At 40.4% G+C, this 17,845-nt stretch overlaps 2 protein-coding genes across 12 annotated transcripts in view; both read right to left on the minus strand.

The window, feature by feature from the left end:
* Nucleotides 1–629: 629 nt before the first annotated feature.
* Nucleotides 630–14,192, minus strand: brca2 (BRCA2 DNA repair associated). Its single transcript, XM_020088337.2, has 27 exons — nt 14,043–14,192; nt 13,642–13,716; nt 12,641–12,874; nt 12,390–12,453; nt 12,061–12,113; nt 11,935–11,963; nt 11,722–11,833; nt 11,569–11,621; nt 11,183–11,270; nt 10,397–11,053; nt 6,117–10,280; nt 5,814–5,912; nt 5,658–5,727; nt 5,089–5,576; nt 4,823–5,013; nt 4,518–4,705; nt 4,249–4,419; nt 3,573–3,945; nt 3,337–3,492; nt 3,099–3,246; nt 2,915–3,027; nt 2,633–2,825; nt 2,361–2,527; nt 2,136–2,271; nt 1,795–2,051; nt 1,231–1,374; nt 630–1,133 (listed from the first exon to the last, which is right to left on the minus strand). The coding sequence occupies exons 2-27, from the start codon at nt 13,691–13,693 to the stop codon at nt 777–779; spliced, it is 8,757 nt and encodes a 2,918-aa protein (XP_019943896.2). The 5' UTR covers nt 13,694–13,716; nt 14,043–14,192; the 3' UTR covers nt 630–776.
* Nucleotides 14,193–14,813: 621 nt separating this feature from the next.
* The window catches only part of frya (furry homolog a (Drosophila)), a 49,533-nt gene continuing 46,501 nt past the window's right edge, over nt 14,814–17,845 (minus strand). For 8 of the 11 annotated variants that reach the window (XM_069534234.1, XM_069534232.1, XM_069534231.1 and 5 more), the window contains exons 59-62: nt 16,989–17,006; nt 16,702–16,812; nt 16,401–16,606; nt 14,814–16,301 (exon numbers count right to left, since the gene is read on the minus strand). In XM_069534234.1, the coding sequence (XP_069390335.1) occupies nt 16,043–16,301; nt 16,401–16,606; nt 16,702–16,812; nt 16,989–17,006 (594 nt within the window). In that variant the 3' untranslated portion in view covers nt 14,814–16,042. The remainder of the gene's footprint in view (nt 16,302–16,400; nt 16,607–16,701; nt 16,813–16,988; nt 17,007–17,845) is intronic. The other 3 variants (XM_069534238.1, XM_069534233.1, XM_020088466.2) reach the window with 1 other exon arrangement.

Consider the following 17,845-nt stretch of genomic DNA (forward strand, 5'->3'; position numbering starts at 1 on the left):
ATTCAGCTTAATTAAAGTCTTTATTTTCCCCCTCACTCCCTCAGTATAACTTAATCTTATCTTAAACCTTAAAGTAAAAAAACTCTGTATCTATTTCTGTAGATCAAGGGAAAGATAGGATCTTTACATAGGTGAAGACTTTATGTTGGATAGAGTTTAAGATAGATAATCATAGGTTCATCATGTTGGTTCCAACTACCTTATAAAATGCATCGTCCTGTAAGTGTCACATTGTACCATTGTTTCTTTACAACATGCAGGAAAAGTTTTCATCTGCTTTCGTTTGTTGTTTGAGCCACAGTTGACAAATCAAACGTGCCCCAGTTACTGACCATCAACAACTTTACTATTGAGGATTCTTTGTTTTCAAATCAGAACTTTTTAGGATAAAATACATTAACAAATAAATGGTCTTGAGCCTCCCATTGCTCTGCAATATCAGTTAAGTTTTGACTTTAAAGAGACTGAGTGTCTGCAGGTGTTAACAGTAGACATTCAACCGAGCTGTTATTTGACCTCAAACAAAGTAAATTTAAGGGATTATAGAGCTTAAGTGGAATTCTGAGCCTGTCAAACCTAATTACAGACAAAAAAGGAGAAAAGAAGATCGATAGAAAGTGATGACATGATTTTACCGTTTTATACTTTTAATTAAGTCCTGTGAGACAAAACATCCCACAGAATATGAACCATATACATCCGTTAGCCTTTACATTCACATTTGTACAGTTTTTCCCAGAGTTGTAGCGTCCTCATCATCATACAGTCTTATGTATCTACATTAAATCACCAACACACAACTTCTGAGTATCAATCATCGCCAGCTCCTCGTCATTCACCCATTCATCTTCCTTTGGTGAGACGACAGGTTTGCGAGCTGGAGTCTGTTCTGTTATTAAAGTGCTTGGTGTCCCAGACCTCCGAGGAGGGTTGAACATCTTCTTCACACACGGAGAAGCCACCGAGCCCAGATGAAAGAGTGCCGGTGGAGACGGGATACGACACAGATAGTCCAGAGCTCTTCTCCTCTTCAGGCTTTTGGGGTCTTTCTCTGTTAAAGACGTTGGTGCAGATGGATTCTTGCTGACAGGTGTGAAGGATCCAAAGCTTCTGATTGGCTGCTGAGCGATCAGCTGCATAGAAAAAGAGTAAGAATAAGAAGAACACGATTTGTTATGAGAACAAATGTATTTAAAAAGCACAAATACAACAGCAGGTGCAGAAACTCACGCTTGTCTTGGCGTCTTGTCTTCTGTCAGTTGCACAAGCTGGGGTTCGAGGGTGGAGAGCTGGAGAAGAGATGGAACTCAGGCCATCGGACTTGAGTACATTTAAAAGTTTCTCCTCAGCAGTTAGGAAGAAGTTCTGCTGATCCTGAAAACACATGATGAAAATTACAGTCTGTTGTTTCCAAACCAAGGACAGTTGGATGGAGAAGAGAAAAATAAGAGCTCTGCATGGTTTACGTCAGAGAAGAGTAAACCCTTGTTAACAATGATTCCAGGCTCTGATTAAATGTCTATCACAAACTTCTGCACACACATCTAAGCATTTTAGTGTGGCTGTAGAATTCTGATTAAAGTTGATATGTTTCAAGTGTGAAAATAAGACAAGGCATTAAAAACTTGTTAGAGGTCAATATGAAACAAAGACTGACAATAGTAACTTCATATTTGAGAAACAGTGTTGTCCATTTTCAGCATTTCCAGTTTCCTCTGTCTAATCTGCACCTCTATCGTATCAGAACTATATTTTTTGGAGCATGTCAGCAGTGTTTGGATTTGTGGAGTGTACCTGCAGCAGGTTTCTGAGTTGGCTGAGGGATTCCTGTAGATGAACCTCCTTGGGGTTCGTGGAGAAGACGGTCAGATCTCCAGCGTAGACAACAGGAGTGGGAGCCAGGGACTGACCTCTCAGCTGCAGGTTGCTCAGAGCCAACAGCACACGTGGTTTTACAACATCCTCCAGGCCAGACAGAGCAAAGCTGCTGAAACACCGCACTTTAACAAAGTTCAGTTCTCCATCAGCCAAATAAAACGCCGGAGAGGATCCTGTGTTCAAAGGTAAAAACAAGGATTTAGTAAAGCGTATGATTATGAAAGAAACAGTTGGTAAAACATAAATAAATCATCTACCTTGTCCATCTATGATACTGATGATATATCCTGTGAGATCAACCTCTCCACACAGCGGCTGGAATTCTAGGTTTTGAAGATTCACGAAACTGGTAGAAACCCTCGGTTGAAAAATTGCTGATAACCATTCCTGGGCCTGAATGATAAAACAAAACATTTTTATCTGAACAATATTTTCACCATCCATCTGATTGACTAAATATGAACAGCAGTTTGCGACCGTACCTCCAGGTCCTGAAACTGTGTTTTCTTTGTACCAGTGAGTTGAACCGTTTCCATTCCGCTGCGTTTCTTTCCCTCTGAAGTGGTGAGGTTATAAACTTTGTATCGACAGCCTTCTTTCAGTAAAGCCTGAAGATCTGAGGAAGGTCTCCAAAGATTCAACTGGTAAACTAGAAACAAGAAAAAGTTATCACAACCAGTATTTGGACACACAACTGTAAATAAGTTGAAATAGATGTTGATGGGTCAAAAAAAGAAGAAAAATGAAGACGCACTGCCCGTCTCGTCCCTAGAGTCAGAAATGCAGAGTCTCCACACAGGTGTGACGTCTCGTTTGGGACAGGTCCCGTCACCGCTCTCTCCTTCTAGAGCACGACGGTATCGATCCTGTAACTCAGCCTGTTTCTTCTCCATCAGAGAGCGTCTGTAGGTTTGAACAGTCTCCAACTGTTGATCACTCAAATGAGCCTACAGCACAAAAGTAAGAAAGGTATGTGACTAAAACTCTATCTACGAGAGAATCGAGTCAAAGACGAGTAAGGTACATTCTCTATCACCTCCAAGTAAGCTGGATCATCCTCCACTGCTTCATATAGCTCCTCTCCATCTTGCAGATTTGCAATATCCTGGCGATTAAATGTGCGTCTTCTGCGTTGAGGTTTGTTGTTACCTGATGATCAAACAACTTGTTAAAACCTCGCCCATTTTAGTCTGTACTTAATATAAGAAAAACACTCCTACCTCTCTGCTCTTTTTCAAATTCAGTTTGAATTTTGGCAAAAAGAATCTCCATGGACTTCTGTTTTTGGCTGCTGTGTCGCCTCGCCTCCTTCTCTTCTGCACGAACAGAACGAAACACAACGCCAGCATCTGGTTTCCTCTCCATCCACTGGATAAACCAAGAAAAACAAATAGACAAAAGGAATCTAAGCACAAACTTCCTGGAGAAAGGAGTAAATCAGTAGAAGACTTAACTCACCTGTATGGGGTAGCTTCTCAGTATGGTAATGTCCACACATCCTACTGGCCCTCCATTGCTGTACAAACTCGATACAGGCAGCAGGAACGGCCGTGGATCTCTGTGAAATCCCAGCTTAGTATCCCACCGTGCAGGTCTGGTGCTGTTGGCACCAATCTAAAAACACAGACAATAAGTCACCATTTCATCTTTGTTGAAGTCGCTGAAAGACAGAACAACCTGTTGTCTCCTTGCACCTTTAACATGAGAGATTCAGGCGCCTCCAGAGGGGAACAAGCATCTTGTGATCCCACCAGCTGAGCCCCGTAGACGATCAGTTTCCCACCGACAGCCAGTCGACCTTCGTGAAGCATGGCAGTCAAAGGTTCATCCAGCTGAGCTTTAATGGCGTACCATCCATCTGTCAGCCAAACTACTGCAGATGGGTGTTCAACCTTGGCATCTGCCCCTTGTGGAGTCTTGGTGTCACTGCCACTCGGTCCGATCGAGGAGTGACCCCTGGAGACGACCCCGCAAACACAGAGAACCAGGGTCTTGGCTGATGTGTCGTCCTTTTCCATGATCTTTCTCAGAGCGGGTCTACGGCTGTGGTCGATCTCTACATCATATCTAAGACATGTAGAGGACAGTAGATGTCAAACTTCAATAATATTTTTATTATCCTGATAGGAAATCTTGCTCTATACTGCACTGACAAATATCTGAAAATGTAACTCTGTGCTTTAAGGTATTGGGACATCTGCAAATTCATTTTAGTATTCAATTTATCAATCAATCGATATGAAAATAATAATTGCTTGCAGCCATAAAACCCTGTCTTTTGTCAAGACACAAAATGGCGTTAGGCTATGTGTAATACTATAGTTTATAGTAAATTTGATATTCAAAAATTATAGTTCTAACGCCACGCACCTGTACTTGAGCTGAAGGAGAACCTGCTGTGGTGTGAGACAGAGGCCGCCCGTCGTTTCTGGAAAAGATCTTTCCATGGAGGCTTGTTTCCACACAATCCATCTGAAGTGATTGTACACCCACTCCTCACTCATCAGTTTAGGATCCACACCTGGAGTGTCACATAGTGCTCTGTGGGAAGTGTAGAACGAGATGATATTGAGTATAACAGGTTTATTACAAAGTCTGATTAAAACTAATTTATTAATTTAATTAATTAATTCAAATACTTATAAAACTCTTCTTTTCCTGCAGTCCCATCATTGCTGGGGATTAGCCATCCTCCATCCGCCAGCTGAACGCCTCCCCCGTCTCTAAGAGCTTCCAGTTTCAGGAACTGATGCAAATTGAAGCGAAAAGCCTCGGCAGTCTCGCTGCTGATGTCAGACACATGTTGATGGACTCCATATCCATACAGCTGAAACATGACATCAAGATGTTAAAACTTTGCCCACACAACACATTGTTGATATTTCAACTCAACCCTTTCTGTGACGAAATATTCTCTGAAGCCCATTGAAAGTTGTGTCATTGCCTGTTTTGAGGTGAATCTCGCAGGGAGCTTTCCATTTGCAGCAGCTTTTAATGGGATCCTTGAAACACCCGAGGTTTTCGTCAGAAACAAACTGCCCGGCAAAGGTCGAATCGTCTGGCGCTTCTTTTTCCTGATTCTCATGTCTTGCATATCCCGTGCCAATTCCACATTTTCAAGATTCTGAAACGTGTCTGTAAACCATAAACAAAATTATTTCATATTTACACTGTGCCACACTGACTTCACGCAGAAAGGTTATACTGCACCTTGGCCTCTGGAAATTGTGTCGTCCTCACGTGTTGCCTTTGCAGCAGAGTCCTCTGAACCACAGCCAACAGGAACATGGTGATTATTAGTCAGATAATCATGCTTTGTGTCAGCCAAGGGCACCTGTGGAATATCTTCTTTGCTTTTATCACCAGCTACATCTGTACTGCTTTGTGTTTTTTTAGTGGGTGGTAAGTAAGTGCTGCTGTTAGCAGGTCTAACAAAGAGATGCTGGTGTTTATCCTCCTGCTGTGGTTTACAGGAGCTCTCTTGGACAATAGTTCTTTGTTTTTTGAAAGGAGGAACAAATTCTGGAGGTGTTCGCATGTTGACTTTGAGGACTGCATTCTTGCAGGTCTCTGTGTTCTTGAGGAAAGGAGGAACAAACGCGGGCATCTTTGAATGTGCTGATCTGCTGCCTCCTGAGGTACTATGTTGTGTTGGTGTTGTGTTTTGCAGTTTGGTTTCCACATAGTTTCTTCCATTCCTGTGAGACAAAATAATACATCACAGAGAGCTGATAACTGATGCCAGACACTTATTAACATGGGAAACGATTCAATCTTACCTGTGTGGCTTTGTGATATTTGGATGAGGAGATGCTTGAAACTTGAAAGCTCTCCTGTCTTTCATTACACCTTAATTGAGAAAAAACACAGTAGAGTAACATAATTTACAAGAAAACATATATGAATGGAACATTTCCTTTGTGCAAATAACTTACTCTCTGGACAAGTTTTTTGTGGATATAGTGTTGAACCTCTCGGACCAACAACAGTCCGATCGAATTCTTCCAGTAATCGTCTTTTCAGGGGAGGCTGACCTAGAAACAATAAGATTTGATTCTGGTTAATTAAGGAGCGTAGAATCACAGCTTTAATTAAGAAAAAGGTCAGCTGCATCAACAAAATCAAGCGTTAAGCGTTAATTTCTTAAAGTATTTATATGCACCTTAAATAATCCAGATTCAATAAGAACAGACACTGAGACAAACTGTGCATCGATAATAACAATAAATGACACGTACCAGTCATTTCTGCATCGTCTCCCAATCTTTTTCCTCTTCCTTTTTGTTCCTCTGCAGATGTGGCTTTGGATTCTTGGTTATCTTGCACTGGCTCATTTCCTGATGTGACTGAGAGACTTTCATCCTCTAACAAAGCTTTAGTGCAGTCGAGAGCTTCCTGAGCCAGAAACCTCTGTTGGGTCTCAGAGCAGCCACTGAGGTTAAGTGAAAATGGAAATATTAGAAATGAGGGCTCCTGCGGCTTTTTGGATTTGGGCCCTTCACTGCAGTTTGTATGGTTAACTTCACAACCCAACATGTTTATTGTTTCCTTTCCAAGAGTGTTGTGGAGTTTGCCCTCCCATGATGTGGACATTTTGCCTTCCTTTACCTCAGATGCACTTCTAAGGGCATTTTCTCTGACAGAAAGGCAATCAGTTTCATTTTCAGGTTCAGTCACCACAGACGGAAAAGATTCAACGACTTCAGGGGCACTTTCCTTAGCCGACATGTCCTTGTCACTCGCTGTGGTGAGAGCAGAATTTGTACTTTTCCCCGTATTTTTAATTTTTGATAGATCCGACTTGCAGGTGGCACGTGGGCTTGTGAAGGATGAATCTGAGGGATGAGTCTCTTCATCTGCAAATTCTTTCAAAAGGGTCTTTGCTTTCAGAAGATTTTTCTGTGACACATGGACTTTACCTCCCCCTGCAGTTGAGAAACCACAACTTATTTTTCCTGCATTATTTTGAGCCTCTTTGTGTTTGTCACTCTTTCTTGTGTCTGAAACAGTTGAGACTTCTGCACTGAAATCGATGTCACTGAAGAGGTTTTTTGCCTTTCGGAGGGCTTCATATGAAAACGCCAACGGTTTACCACTGGTTGCAAGAAATCCATCTTTCCTCAGTGGTGAACAAGAAACTGGCAACTTGGTATCTTTTTCTTTCTTCTGGGCTGAGAGAGCAACTCCTTTTCCACTACTCTGAGGTGTCCCATCTTCTTCTTTTAGTTTTGTATCCGTAAAGAAAGCACTTTCATTTAATAGTGACATTGCTTTTGTCATTGCATCATCTGACACACACACTTTTTTCCCACTGGCTGTACAGAACCCACCACTGTTGCTAAATTTACTGAAGGCAGAGGAATCAGTTTTCTCTGATGTTGTGCACAACGGGGAAGAAAGTTGCTTTGATGGGTTTCCATTGGTCAAATCTTCAAATATCTTCCCATCATCATGATGCAGTACATTTTTCTCATTTACATCTGGTCCCACTGGTCCACGCTCTTCAGAAGTGTTTGTCGGCCTCTGATCTTGTTTAAATTTTGAAAGTTGTTTCTTCTCACTGCCACCTCCACTCACAGGTGCTTCACCGCTGTCATACTTAACTGTTGTTCCATTGTTTCTGTCCCTAATGTCACGGAAAGTATCTGCTTCTTGTACTGTTTTTTCAGAATAAGAACAATTGTCATATTCTTTCAAAAGGTTTTTTGCTTTGAACTTTTTTTTCTGAAACAAGCACACTGTTGCTCCCCCTGCAGTCATGAAACCACCATGTGCTTTGTCTGGATTTTCAGTGTTACCTTGACTGTTGTTACTCTTCTTTGTGTCTGAAACAGCCAGGAGCTCTGAAGTGATAGTGATGTCACTGAAAAGAGCTTTTGCCCTCTGGAGGGCCTCAGCTGAAAGTCCCACAGGTTTGCCACTGGCTGCAAGAAATCCACTTGTCCTGGATGCAAGACCACGAACCGGCATCTTGGAATGAGTTGGTTTTACATCGATTTCATCCTTAACTGCTTCACATTGACTGAACAGTGATTTTGCTTTCTTGAGAGCTGCAACTGAAAAGACAACTCCTTTGCCGCTGGCTGTCTGAAATCCACCATTTTGAATCGGTCCAACTTGAATTTGATCGGCCACATGTGCTGCTCTTAAAGCATCTCCTTCCTCTTTCAGTTGTTTGTTTGTGTCCCCAGGTGCTTGGATTTCATTGAAAAGACGCTCTGCCTTTTTCACTGCATCAGCCGACACGGAGACTTTCTTCCCGCTGGCTGTACAGAATCCACCTCCATTGTTCAACTGATTCATTCCAGAGGAGCCAGAACTCTTTGATGTTGAACATGAGGGAGAAGAAAATGCTTTTACGGTTGAAGAAAGGTTTTCACGGGAAGAAATTGCATTGGTTACAGATGGTGTATTCTTACAAGTAATACTTTGAATCTCCACATTGTGCTGTACAACCTTTGTATGACTGGCAGCTGGCCTAGCAGTCGCTTTTGAACATTCACCAAATGCTTCTTCAGAAAAGTTCTCTTTACGTCCTCGGACACCTTTAAATTTCAAATGGTTTTTCGTGTGACAGACGAATGTAGGCAACTGTTCTATGTTCTCTTGGTGTTTTACAGGCGCACCAGATTTATCGTCGCAGTCTTTGAAGAGAGCATCTGCCTCTTGCATAGCTTTTGCTGAAATAGGAACTCCCTTCCCACTAGCCAATTGGAATCCACTTTGAAACGAAGCTGCGTCCATTTTGCTGTTACTAAAACTTTCTGCAGCATTTTTATGTGTAATGCTCATGACCTGTCGCTGCTTGGTTTGAGCAACAGCATCACTGCTTTGCTTGTCTGCTGACTTCTGATCAGTCAGATTTTCCTCTAAACCTGCAAACAGAGCCCTGGCTTTGCTCATACGTTCTTTTGAAATGCTCAAATCATTTCCTCTCGCAGTTTTGAATCCTACGTCGAGCATCAAAGGGGTTTTGTTCTCCTGCTCGCTTGTCTCAGTGTACCCAGCTCTGTTAGGATTTTGGGGTTCAGCTGACACAATACAGCACCTGCCTTCAGAGATGCTCTTTGAAGAGGGAGGCGCATCTTCAGTAGAGGAATTTTCTTTTGTCAGTGTGGATTTATTTGTCAGATTTGATGCCTCACAGTTTGTCTTACCGTCTGAAACTGACAACATTTTATGCTTTTCAGCATCGGAGCTAAAGCTGTCATCAAAATCAATACCCATAAGAAAATCAGGGTCAAGTTCTTTGTCAACTTTTTGGAGGGAGGTGGCGTTATCTTGACAATGCTGCTGTAGCTTTGCAGTTTTGTACTGTGTAAATTCAAACTGGCTATCTGCTTCTTCCAGAAGAGTGCACAGCTCTGTCACATCAGCTTTTTGTGACGCTGTTAGCTGACAACTAATGTCCCCAAATTTGTCACTCGAAGATGGTGGCTGCTTTGAGTCAGGGATTGTATTTTTCACAGAATCCATACTGATGCTAATTTCTTCTTCAGTGTCATTGGCTCTTTTGGCCGGCTCAGCACTAAAAGTCCTTTCAGCTTTGTTTTCTTCAAACAGATGCTTGGCTCTCTCCAGGTGGGCTGAGGAAATTTCAATAGCTTTATTTGAAGCAGTTTTGAATCCTGATGCATTGATGGAAGGAAGAGACACTGTTGCTCTCTCTGGAAAACTGTCATTACTTGGACACTTGACTGAAGAGTAATTGATGTTATTAACACCTTCTGTTGCACCACTGGGCAGTTCAGTTGATGTGCTCTTTATGTGTAACTCACTCCCTCCCAGTGTCTGGCTTTCCTTGACTGCACTAGGCAGCTTGGCATCCATTTCAGCTCCTAAAATATCATCTGAATGATATTTTACATTTGTAGATAGGGAAGAAGCAGCTCTTTGGGTAGCAGTTTTAAAACCAGTCCATTGTTGACTTTGAGCAATGTTCACTGAGCTGGGAAGAATAAACGATGCTGAAGTCAGATGAGAGATATCTGCAACAGCAGACTGGAATCCACTGTCACCTCCTGTGCCATCATTGATGGAGTAATTTTGAACGGTGGCAGAAACAGGTCTTTTGTCAGTGGTGTGATCACAGTCATTGTTACAGTTAACTCGCCTTGCTCTATGCTTGGCTTGCTTCATGGCGTTCAGACAAGTTGATGGAGAGAAGCCATTTTGAGGAGTATCCTGTGCTACTTCACTTGGTTTCCCGGGGTCTAACATTTGACTGAAGTCTTGTGCAAAATCTCTGCAGAGCTGGGACATGTCAAGATCCTGGGATTTTGGTTGAACAGGAAGAGGTATGTTTTCTTCTGTGACATTTTTCTGTTTCTCATCCTCCTTGATTCTGTAACAGTCTGCTTCATCTTGCATTTCCCCCAACAGCTTGGAACTCACTTTGTATCCTGGAAGAAAGCATGAGGATAAAAAGGGAGAGATTCATTCAGATTTTTCCATATTGACAAAAAGTGGATTATAGCATTTAAAACATGAATACATTCACATGCATGAGAAATGTTACCAGAATCTGGAATCCTGGGGGAGGTGTCATTCTTCAGAGACGGTGTTTCGTTTCGTTGAGTTTGTGTTTTTGGAGTCTCAATGGTGTAAACAAATTGTCTCTTTTTCTTTGTAAATCCATAGTATGAGCCTGTCAAATGTGGCCTGGTGAGCTGGCCAGAATCAGAGTTGCTCCGCATTTGTTCTAGTATAGTTTTTTTGTCTTCTTGTGTAGCATGACAATTATCCCTGCATGAAGAGGCAGGAATTTCAGATAAACTCAATGGAGACCACTGGGTGATTCCAGTATCTCTACTTTTCGGTGGTGGGGGTGAGGAAACTTTGACAGGTTGCCAATCATCTGTAGTCTGTTCCACTGCTGCAGCGTTTTTAGTAGTTGAGATGTCTGTAAAGCTGCAGCCACGTTTTTTTGTCGGAATGATTTGTTTTCTCTTGATTCTGTCAGTTTTCACTTTTCTCAGGGCTGAACTACTGTTGGAGAAAAACATGGAAAGAACATTTTCAGCTCCATCAAGAACACTTGCTATAGTGCTGCGTACATCTCCATCCTCAATAGCGTCCGGGAGCTTCTGTCTCCAAACACTCTGACTTAGATTCAGTGAATCCTGGGGGGAGTTATGGGACTCAGGATTCTGACCAGCCTCAGGGGAAACGACACCTGTTGTTTACAGACAAGAAACAGACATCATTCATTCTTTTCTATTATGCATCTAAAAGTCAGTGCAAAACAAGGAAATATGGTGCACCTTCCACAATATTAGCAAAATGTACAGGAAAGACTCAGTACCTCCGTGAGCCAGCACGTCGTTGTTTTTGGGTGAAACTGCTGCAGTTACGTATTTGTTTGAAAGAGAAGGAAAAAGCTTCCGTACAAACTAAAGAAAGGGGGGAAAAAAGGAAAAACATAAATTTCAGAAGCAATTTAAATTGCAACACAATTTGACCCATTTTTATATTATAATAGCATTTTTACAGATAAAAGATAGATAATACATTTTTTTTACAACATTTTAGAGCAACAATTCTTGATCTATTCACATTTCCAGTGATATGGTGCGCAGAATATTTAGTGTCATTTCATACTTTCATTTAGATAAAATATGGCAGAAGCAGAGACTTGACATAATGATAAATATATATCTGCTGTAGAGTCGAGTTTGACACAATACTCACAACAACATTGTCTGCAGAAATACTCATTGAACAGGGACTCTCATCAGTTTTAGCTGCAACAAGACAAAATAATTATCAAACAAATCACATAAATGGATTTATATTATAAAAAATCAACAATAACCATAACAACTAACTGAGTCGTTTTCTTACATAAAATCAGAGTGGATGGCACAGCTGGTGGGGTGTTCAGAGAACTCGTCCACGATATGTCAGGATGAATCTGTGCACCGAGACTTTCAGATATTTGCTTGGCATAGCTAACCTGTCATTCGTACAAAAACAAAACAAATAAACATAGAGAGTGAACCTTGAGGTCATTAATACTGCAATTTGCGGAATTAGTGTTTAATTGTATACACTTACTGGGGATTTTGGTGAGGTCTGAAGAAAATCTGTACAGATGACAGTGGCAAAATATTAACATATGTTGATCAAATATTTATTTCAATTTTACTTCAAACAGATGAAATATATGAAGTTGCAGCTCACCAAAACTTCCCAGACTCTGAGGCTGGATTCCTCCACATTTTGCTCCAGGGACCCTAAAAAAACATGGACACTGAAAACTGCAGCAGTGATGACACAAAGGACATCAATAGCTCATGCACACATGTGCAGAGACAAAAGTTCTAAGTATATGTATCTCTTTTTAAAGCACAATTCTTCATTGTCAATAGTTATATGAAAATCAGACAATGAAAAACACACTTCCTACTCATCACTTGAAATAAGAACCACGAAAAGAAAAAATGGAATATCTAAAAGTTGTCTCTTTCGAACAGTACAGGCAAAAAAGTCTTGAGGGTTGTTGCACTCACCTCTCCTTTGTCATCTGAAACAAACATGGACTTTGTGATTCGTTCCATGGCCGTGCTTCTTTAGCTAAGGAAAGAAATACAGAAACATCACTTTTAGATGCTACTTTAAGAAAGCTTTTCAAAACATAGAAATTTTATAATGATACATTAAAGATGTAATGTGCAGACATCTACAGTCCTGTATAACAAATATTTCAAGTGCAAGACATTTATACACATAAATATATTAATGGTCTAATTTGAAACATTACCTTGTTCAGCAGTAAATGACTGCTCACCCTCAGTTTCAGGTGACACAACTCGACTGTGTCTGAAAACTTTGGGGGTTGAAAACAGCTGACTGTCCAGTGCAGTTTTGTCGCAGGGCGCTTTGAAGTTCCCCTCTTGGTTAGCGCAGAGGTCGTCTTGATCAGACACATTTCCCTCACTGGTGGACGTTTCTGCTGACAGGACTTGAAACCAGTCTGGGTCCAGTGGTCCCAGCTCTGGATAGGGGAATAGAAAAAGGATTCCAACTCAGTATGAAGTAAATCAACTCCAGGTTCACAGCATCCTGACGGTGGATTGTGTATCACAGTGGCATCTGATTGTGGTGGTGGATCCTGATAGTGAACTAACAACCAGACTGCTTGACACACAATACTCCTACTCACATACTCTACCACTACTGACAATAACTCCTCAATTATATGTCATCGCTGCTCCCTTCATCTCTATCTGACATTTTCTTATGTACAAATACATTCACAAACTTTTCCATTATGTTTCAAAGTGTTTCTTCTAATCAATGTTGTAAATACTGTTATTTTGTTGATGTTCTCAGTTTCACGCTGCATCTATTGCTCTTTTGTCCATCCTGGGAGAGGGAGTCCTCACATGTAGCTCTCTCTGAAGTTTCTGTTTTTTCCCCCCATTAATATTGTTTTTTTTTGGTAGTTTTACTCTTGTTGAGTTAAGAACAGAAGATGTCACACCTTGCTAAGCCCTATGAGACGAATTGTGATTTGTAAATATGGGCTTTACAAATAAAGTCTGTTTTGTTTCCATGACAGAAATTGTTTGTTTGATTATCAGGCAAATATGTGTACAAGCAGTGGAAAAACATCATGAACACGTTTGTAACTTAATGCACAAGTACAGCCCTGCAACAAACTATGTGTTGCTTATAACATTAAATGTTTGTTCTCATAATAATTGTATTAACTACTGTGCAGTTCATAACTTTGACTTTTTCACATAGCACTTATCTCACCTTTCCAGATCTCATCCTTGAAGGTGTCATACATGTTCGGCGGAGATTCCATTCCAGGTGACTATAGGTTGTCGCCTGAGAAAACAAAGTTTTCATGGTGACAAAGTTATGAATCAGAAACTGATGTTAGCCACAGCATGTTAGCTTAAAGGCGAAGGTTGTCAAACTGCAGCTGATGCTCACGACCACACGTTGTGTAGCTGCTGCTCAACTCACGTTAGCTTGCATGACAATAAAACAGCTTGAGACACATCGGCAGTTTTAGCCAACGTTTGATTCCTTGCGTTAGAAGATATGTTAGCAGACTGACAATGTTCACAAATGAACCAAATACAGAACTGCTAACTACCAATTCACAAAAAGTCACGTTACATATAAACGTAAACGTTGCTCTGACTCACCATGACAGCGGAAGAAGGTCTTGACTTTCATGTCTCGATGAAAACGTTCGATAAACTTTATACAACAAACCACTGCGAAATAAAGTGGTAAAGAAGTGTTTACACGTTAGCTAGCTAGCTAGTTAGCTACTTCTACGAAAACAAAACTCGCGCGCCGGTACCCGGAAGTCAAGGCCTACTTCAAAATAAGAGGTTTTCATATAAGGAATTGAACATGATAGTTTTTAACATCAGACGATAATTATTAGAAATTATAGATAGATAGATAGACAGACAGACAGACAGACAGACAGACAGACAGACAGACAGACAGACGGATAGATAGATAGATAGATAGATAGATAGATAGATAGATAGATAGATAGACAGACAGATAGATAGACAGACAGACAGACAGACAGATAGATAGATAGATAGATAGACAGACAGACAGATAGACAGACAGACAGACGGACGGACAGACAGATAGACAGACAGACAGACAGACAGACAGACAGACGGACGGACGGATGGATGGATGGATGGATATTTACTTGACATATAATCTTAAACGTATAAATGAGACACATATACATAAACCTGAATAAAAATAAAATATGGTATTTACACATAAATGTTAAACATAAACATGAAGATATATAAAAATAAGCTATATGGTTCTGTCATCAGCAAAACACATACATTATATAAGCATTGGCAAAATAATCTTCTGCCAGGTGATATAATAGAATATTAATACTAATAATAATAAATCTCAACCTGAAACAACAGTTTGCAAATGTATGTTTTATTTTCATCATTACATAAGTGTACAGAACACCAAAGTACAGTACATTGCAAAGGCGGTAGTATTTACAAGGCGGGAGGCTACTCCTGTGCAAGCTTTACAAATATCTCTTTTACTCCTTATGCAACTCAAATTGTACGTTCATAAAAATACAGTCTTATGAATCTTGAGCGAAAACCCAGCTGCACTATGTACAATTATTCAGCTAAAATAGTTTTCTGTATTTGTTGATAAACATTATTATTACACTTTATAGTACATAGAATTTGCAAGCTTGGCAGATTCCAAACAAAATATTAGTTTTCTATAAATCTAGTCTGATAAAAGCATGTCTTTCTCTTGCAAATAACATAAATATTTTCCCTAATTGCAAAAAGCTGCACGATTAAAGAGTACAGTAAGATTTTCTTTAAGTAACAGATTACCCACACGGAAGGATATCGGTTTGGGAGACATTACAGTAGATTTGCAGCATGTCAGAGTAGTGTGAACATTATTGTTATTATTGTTATTACATAAATCAGTATCAGTAATACCATCGATGATGGTCGTCAGGTTTAGATTCACACACTCAGGCGCCGACACACAAAACACACACACAAACACACGCACACAAAAGACCCACTACTTTAAGCAAGTAATGAAGCCTCCCTTTTTCTTTACTGACAATGTTCATTTTTTCACTGCTCTGATATTCAAATACATTCTTTCAGGACACAGTAAAGGTTTTCCTCTCCCATGACGGATTGCACATTTCCCCATGACAAATAAAACAACGTAAGTGAAAGAGAGTTATTTATCTTTGGTATGTCATTTGTTAAATCTGAAAGTCGTTGACCTCGGTATCAAGTGGTCGCTTTGTAAAAACTTCTATCATTCCGATCCTGGAAACCGGACCAATCCGCAAGCTGTGTGTTTATTTGCTCTTGCAGATTGGTCTGGTGATGCCAGGCTATTAGTGCAATAAAAGCCTCACTTTCTTGACAACGGCAAAGTCACTCAGTTTCTAAAACCAACAGTATTGCTGCACGTCTAAAGATCTGACTTTGTGATGTACTCTGAGTCACAAGAGGAGGTGTTTGGTTATTCCCAAGAGAGAGCAGAGTGCTTGTTAACCACTGAGATGATAGCAGCAACCCCAGACAGCACTGGAGTGTAGGCATAGCACAGGGTGTTGTGCAGGAATGGGCATCACTGCGCTGCCAGACCTCACTCACAGAGTTGAGCCTGAAATGCTGGAGTCTGGGAGGAAAGCCGTGATGGCCCGGTAGCCCTGGGCTCTTCTGATCATGTCTCGCATCTCTCCGTTCAGTTCCATCAGCTTGATGGAGATTTCTGTCAGGTCCTGCTTCGAGCCCACCAGAGCAAAAGTTCCTGTTTGACCCAAAGTTTGATGTCTGAAGAAGATGTTCAGTAAGGTCTGGATCTCCTCCTCAGAGTGGCTGCCGAAGATGTCGTTAGGCCACATAATTCTGCAAAGAAAAAAAGAAAAGGCTGTTCAGTTGACTGGGGGCAATTATTAACATAAAAACTACACATTTTTAGATAAGCAAAGATTATTATTTTCTCACCTGCACTCACGAATGTAGCGGATGGCTGCTTGAAGCTCATTGTTCTTCAAACACTCCAAAATGGCTTGCACAGCAGCCTCAGAGGAGCTGAAAGTGGGCTCAGAGCAGCAGCTCTCACGGGCAGCAGCCTCATCGCTCGAGACCGAGGCCGCAGCCACCCTCAGGTTGCTCTTCAACTCATTTAGCTCTCCGGACATATTTGTCAGCTAAAGGTTGAGAAGGATTAATATTATTACAGGGATTCAATATCGTTTGTCGTGGTTCCAAAAAAAGGAGACAAACAAATGCACAATGCACCTACCTCAGGAATTGAGCTTATTGCATGGAACTGTTCTATCAGCTTACAGTAGGACTGAAAAAGCAGCAACAGCTGAAAGTGGAGTTTGTAGACTCTTTGACAGAGCTCCAGTTGCTGCAAGTCAGAGAAAATTGGTTGTTGGCAAAAGGTTTATTTTATTTTTATGTAATAAACACAACTAGCTACTTGTAAATTGGCATCAAATCTGCTGCAGTTCTACAGAAAACTACAAGACTGCTAATTTTTGATTTGAAAACATAAAAGACAATTTGAAACAACATCCAACTTACAGCCAGAGATTCCATTTGCTACAAAGCACGCATGTTACAGGACAGAAAATAAGGGAGGAAAACAGAGACTCAGAAAAAGGACATGCAGTTCCTCATTAATTTCATTTATAAGGGAGTGAGAAGTATTAACAGAGGTATTTTTATTGGCATGCAAAGAGGTAGGAAAAGTAAGGAGGGATGTATGGGTAAATTTGAACTAAAAGGAGAACAGGTAGTTGACATGAATTAATCAAAAATGAAACAAGCCGAGCCAATGAACATTTTTGCCTGTTAATTGGCAGAAATGCACTCACTTTGGTGGTAATCTCTTATTATTTATTGCCAAGTTTTAACAATAAAATCCTTCATAAGTTATGAAGTGAGCAGAGGTGGGAAGTAACAAAGTACAAATACTTATTTACTTTACTGTAAGTAGATTCAATAAACCCTTGAATCTTATAAGTAGATTTTACAGGTATCTGTACCTTACCTGAGTTGATATTTTTCTTATTACTGTTTTATTTTTACAAACCATTACCTGTACTTTAGACTCCTCCCATTTTCAAAAAAGGCTTGGTACTTTTGTTTTAATGCATTTGAGGGGATTTTTTGTATTATTTTATTGTATCTATGTCCATGACATGGAGTAACTCTATGGAAGAATCAGCCAACATCACTGATAACGTCGACAACATCCACAATGAAACAGGGCAACAAAACATTCCCTATCCCTGGCCTTATTTAAATGAACAATACTACATTATATTGTAGCCTACACATTTCCTCCTGTAAAATGTTTCATTTGAAAAAAAAATATTCTTGTTTGTGGTAAGTTTGTATTAGATTTGAACAGAGTGGTTTAAATTAAATGTGACATG

Source organism: Paralichthys olivaceus, chromosome 11, assembly GCF_024713975.1.
Source record: "Paralichthys olivaceus isolate ysfri-2021 chromosome 11, ASM2471397v2, whole genome shotgun sequence".
Taxonomy (NCBI): Eukaryota; Metazoa; Chordata; class Actinopteri; order Pleuronectiformes; family Paralichthyidae; genus Paralichthys; species Paralichthys olivaceus.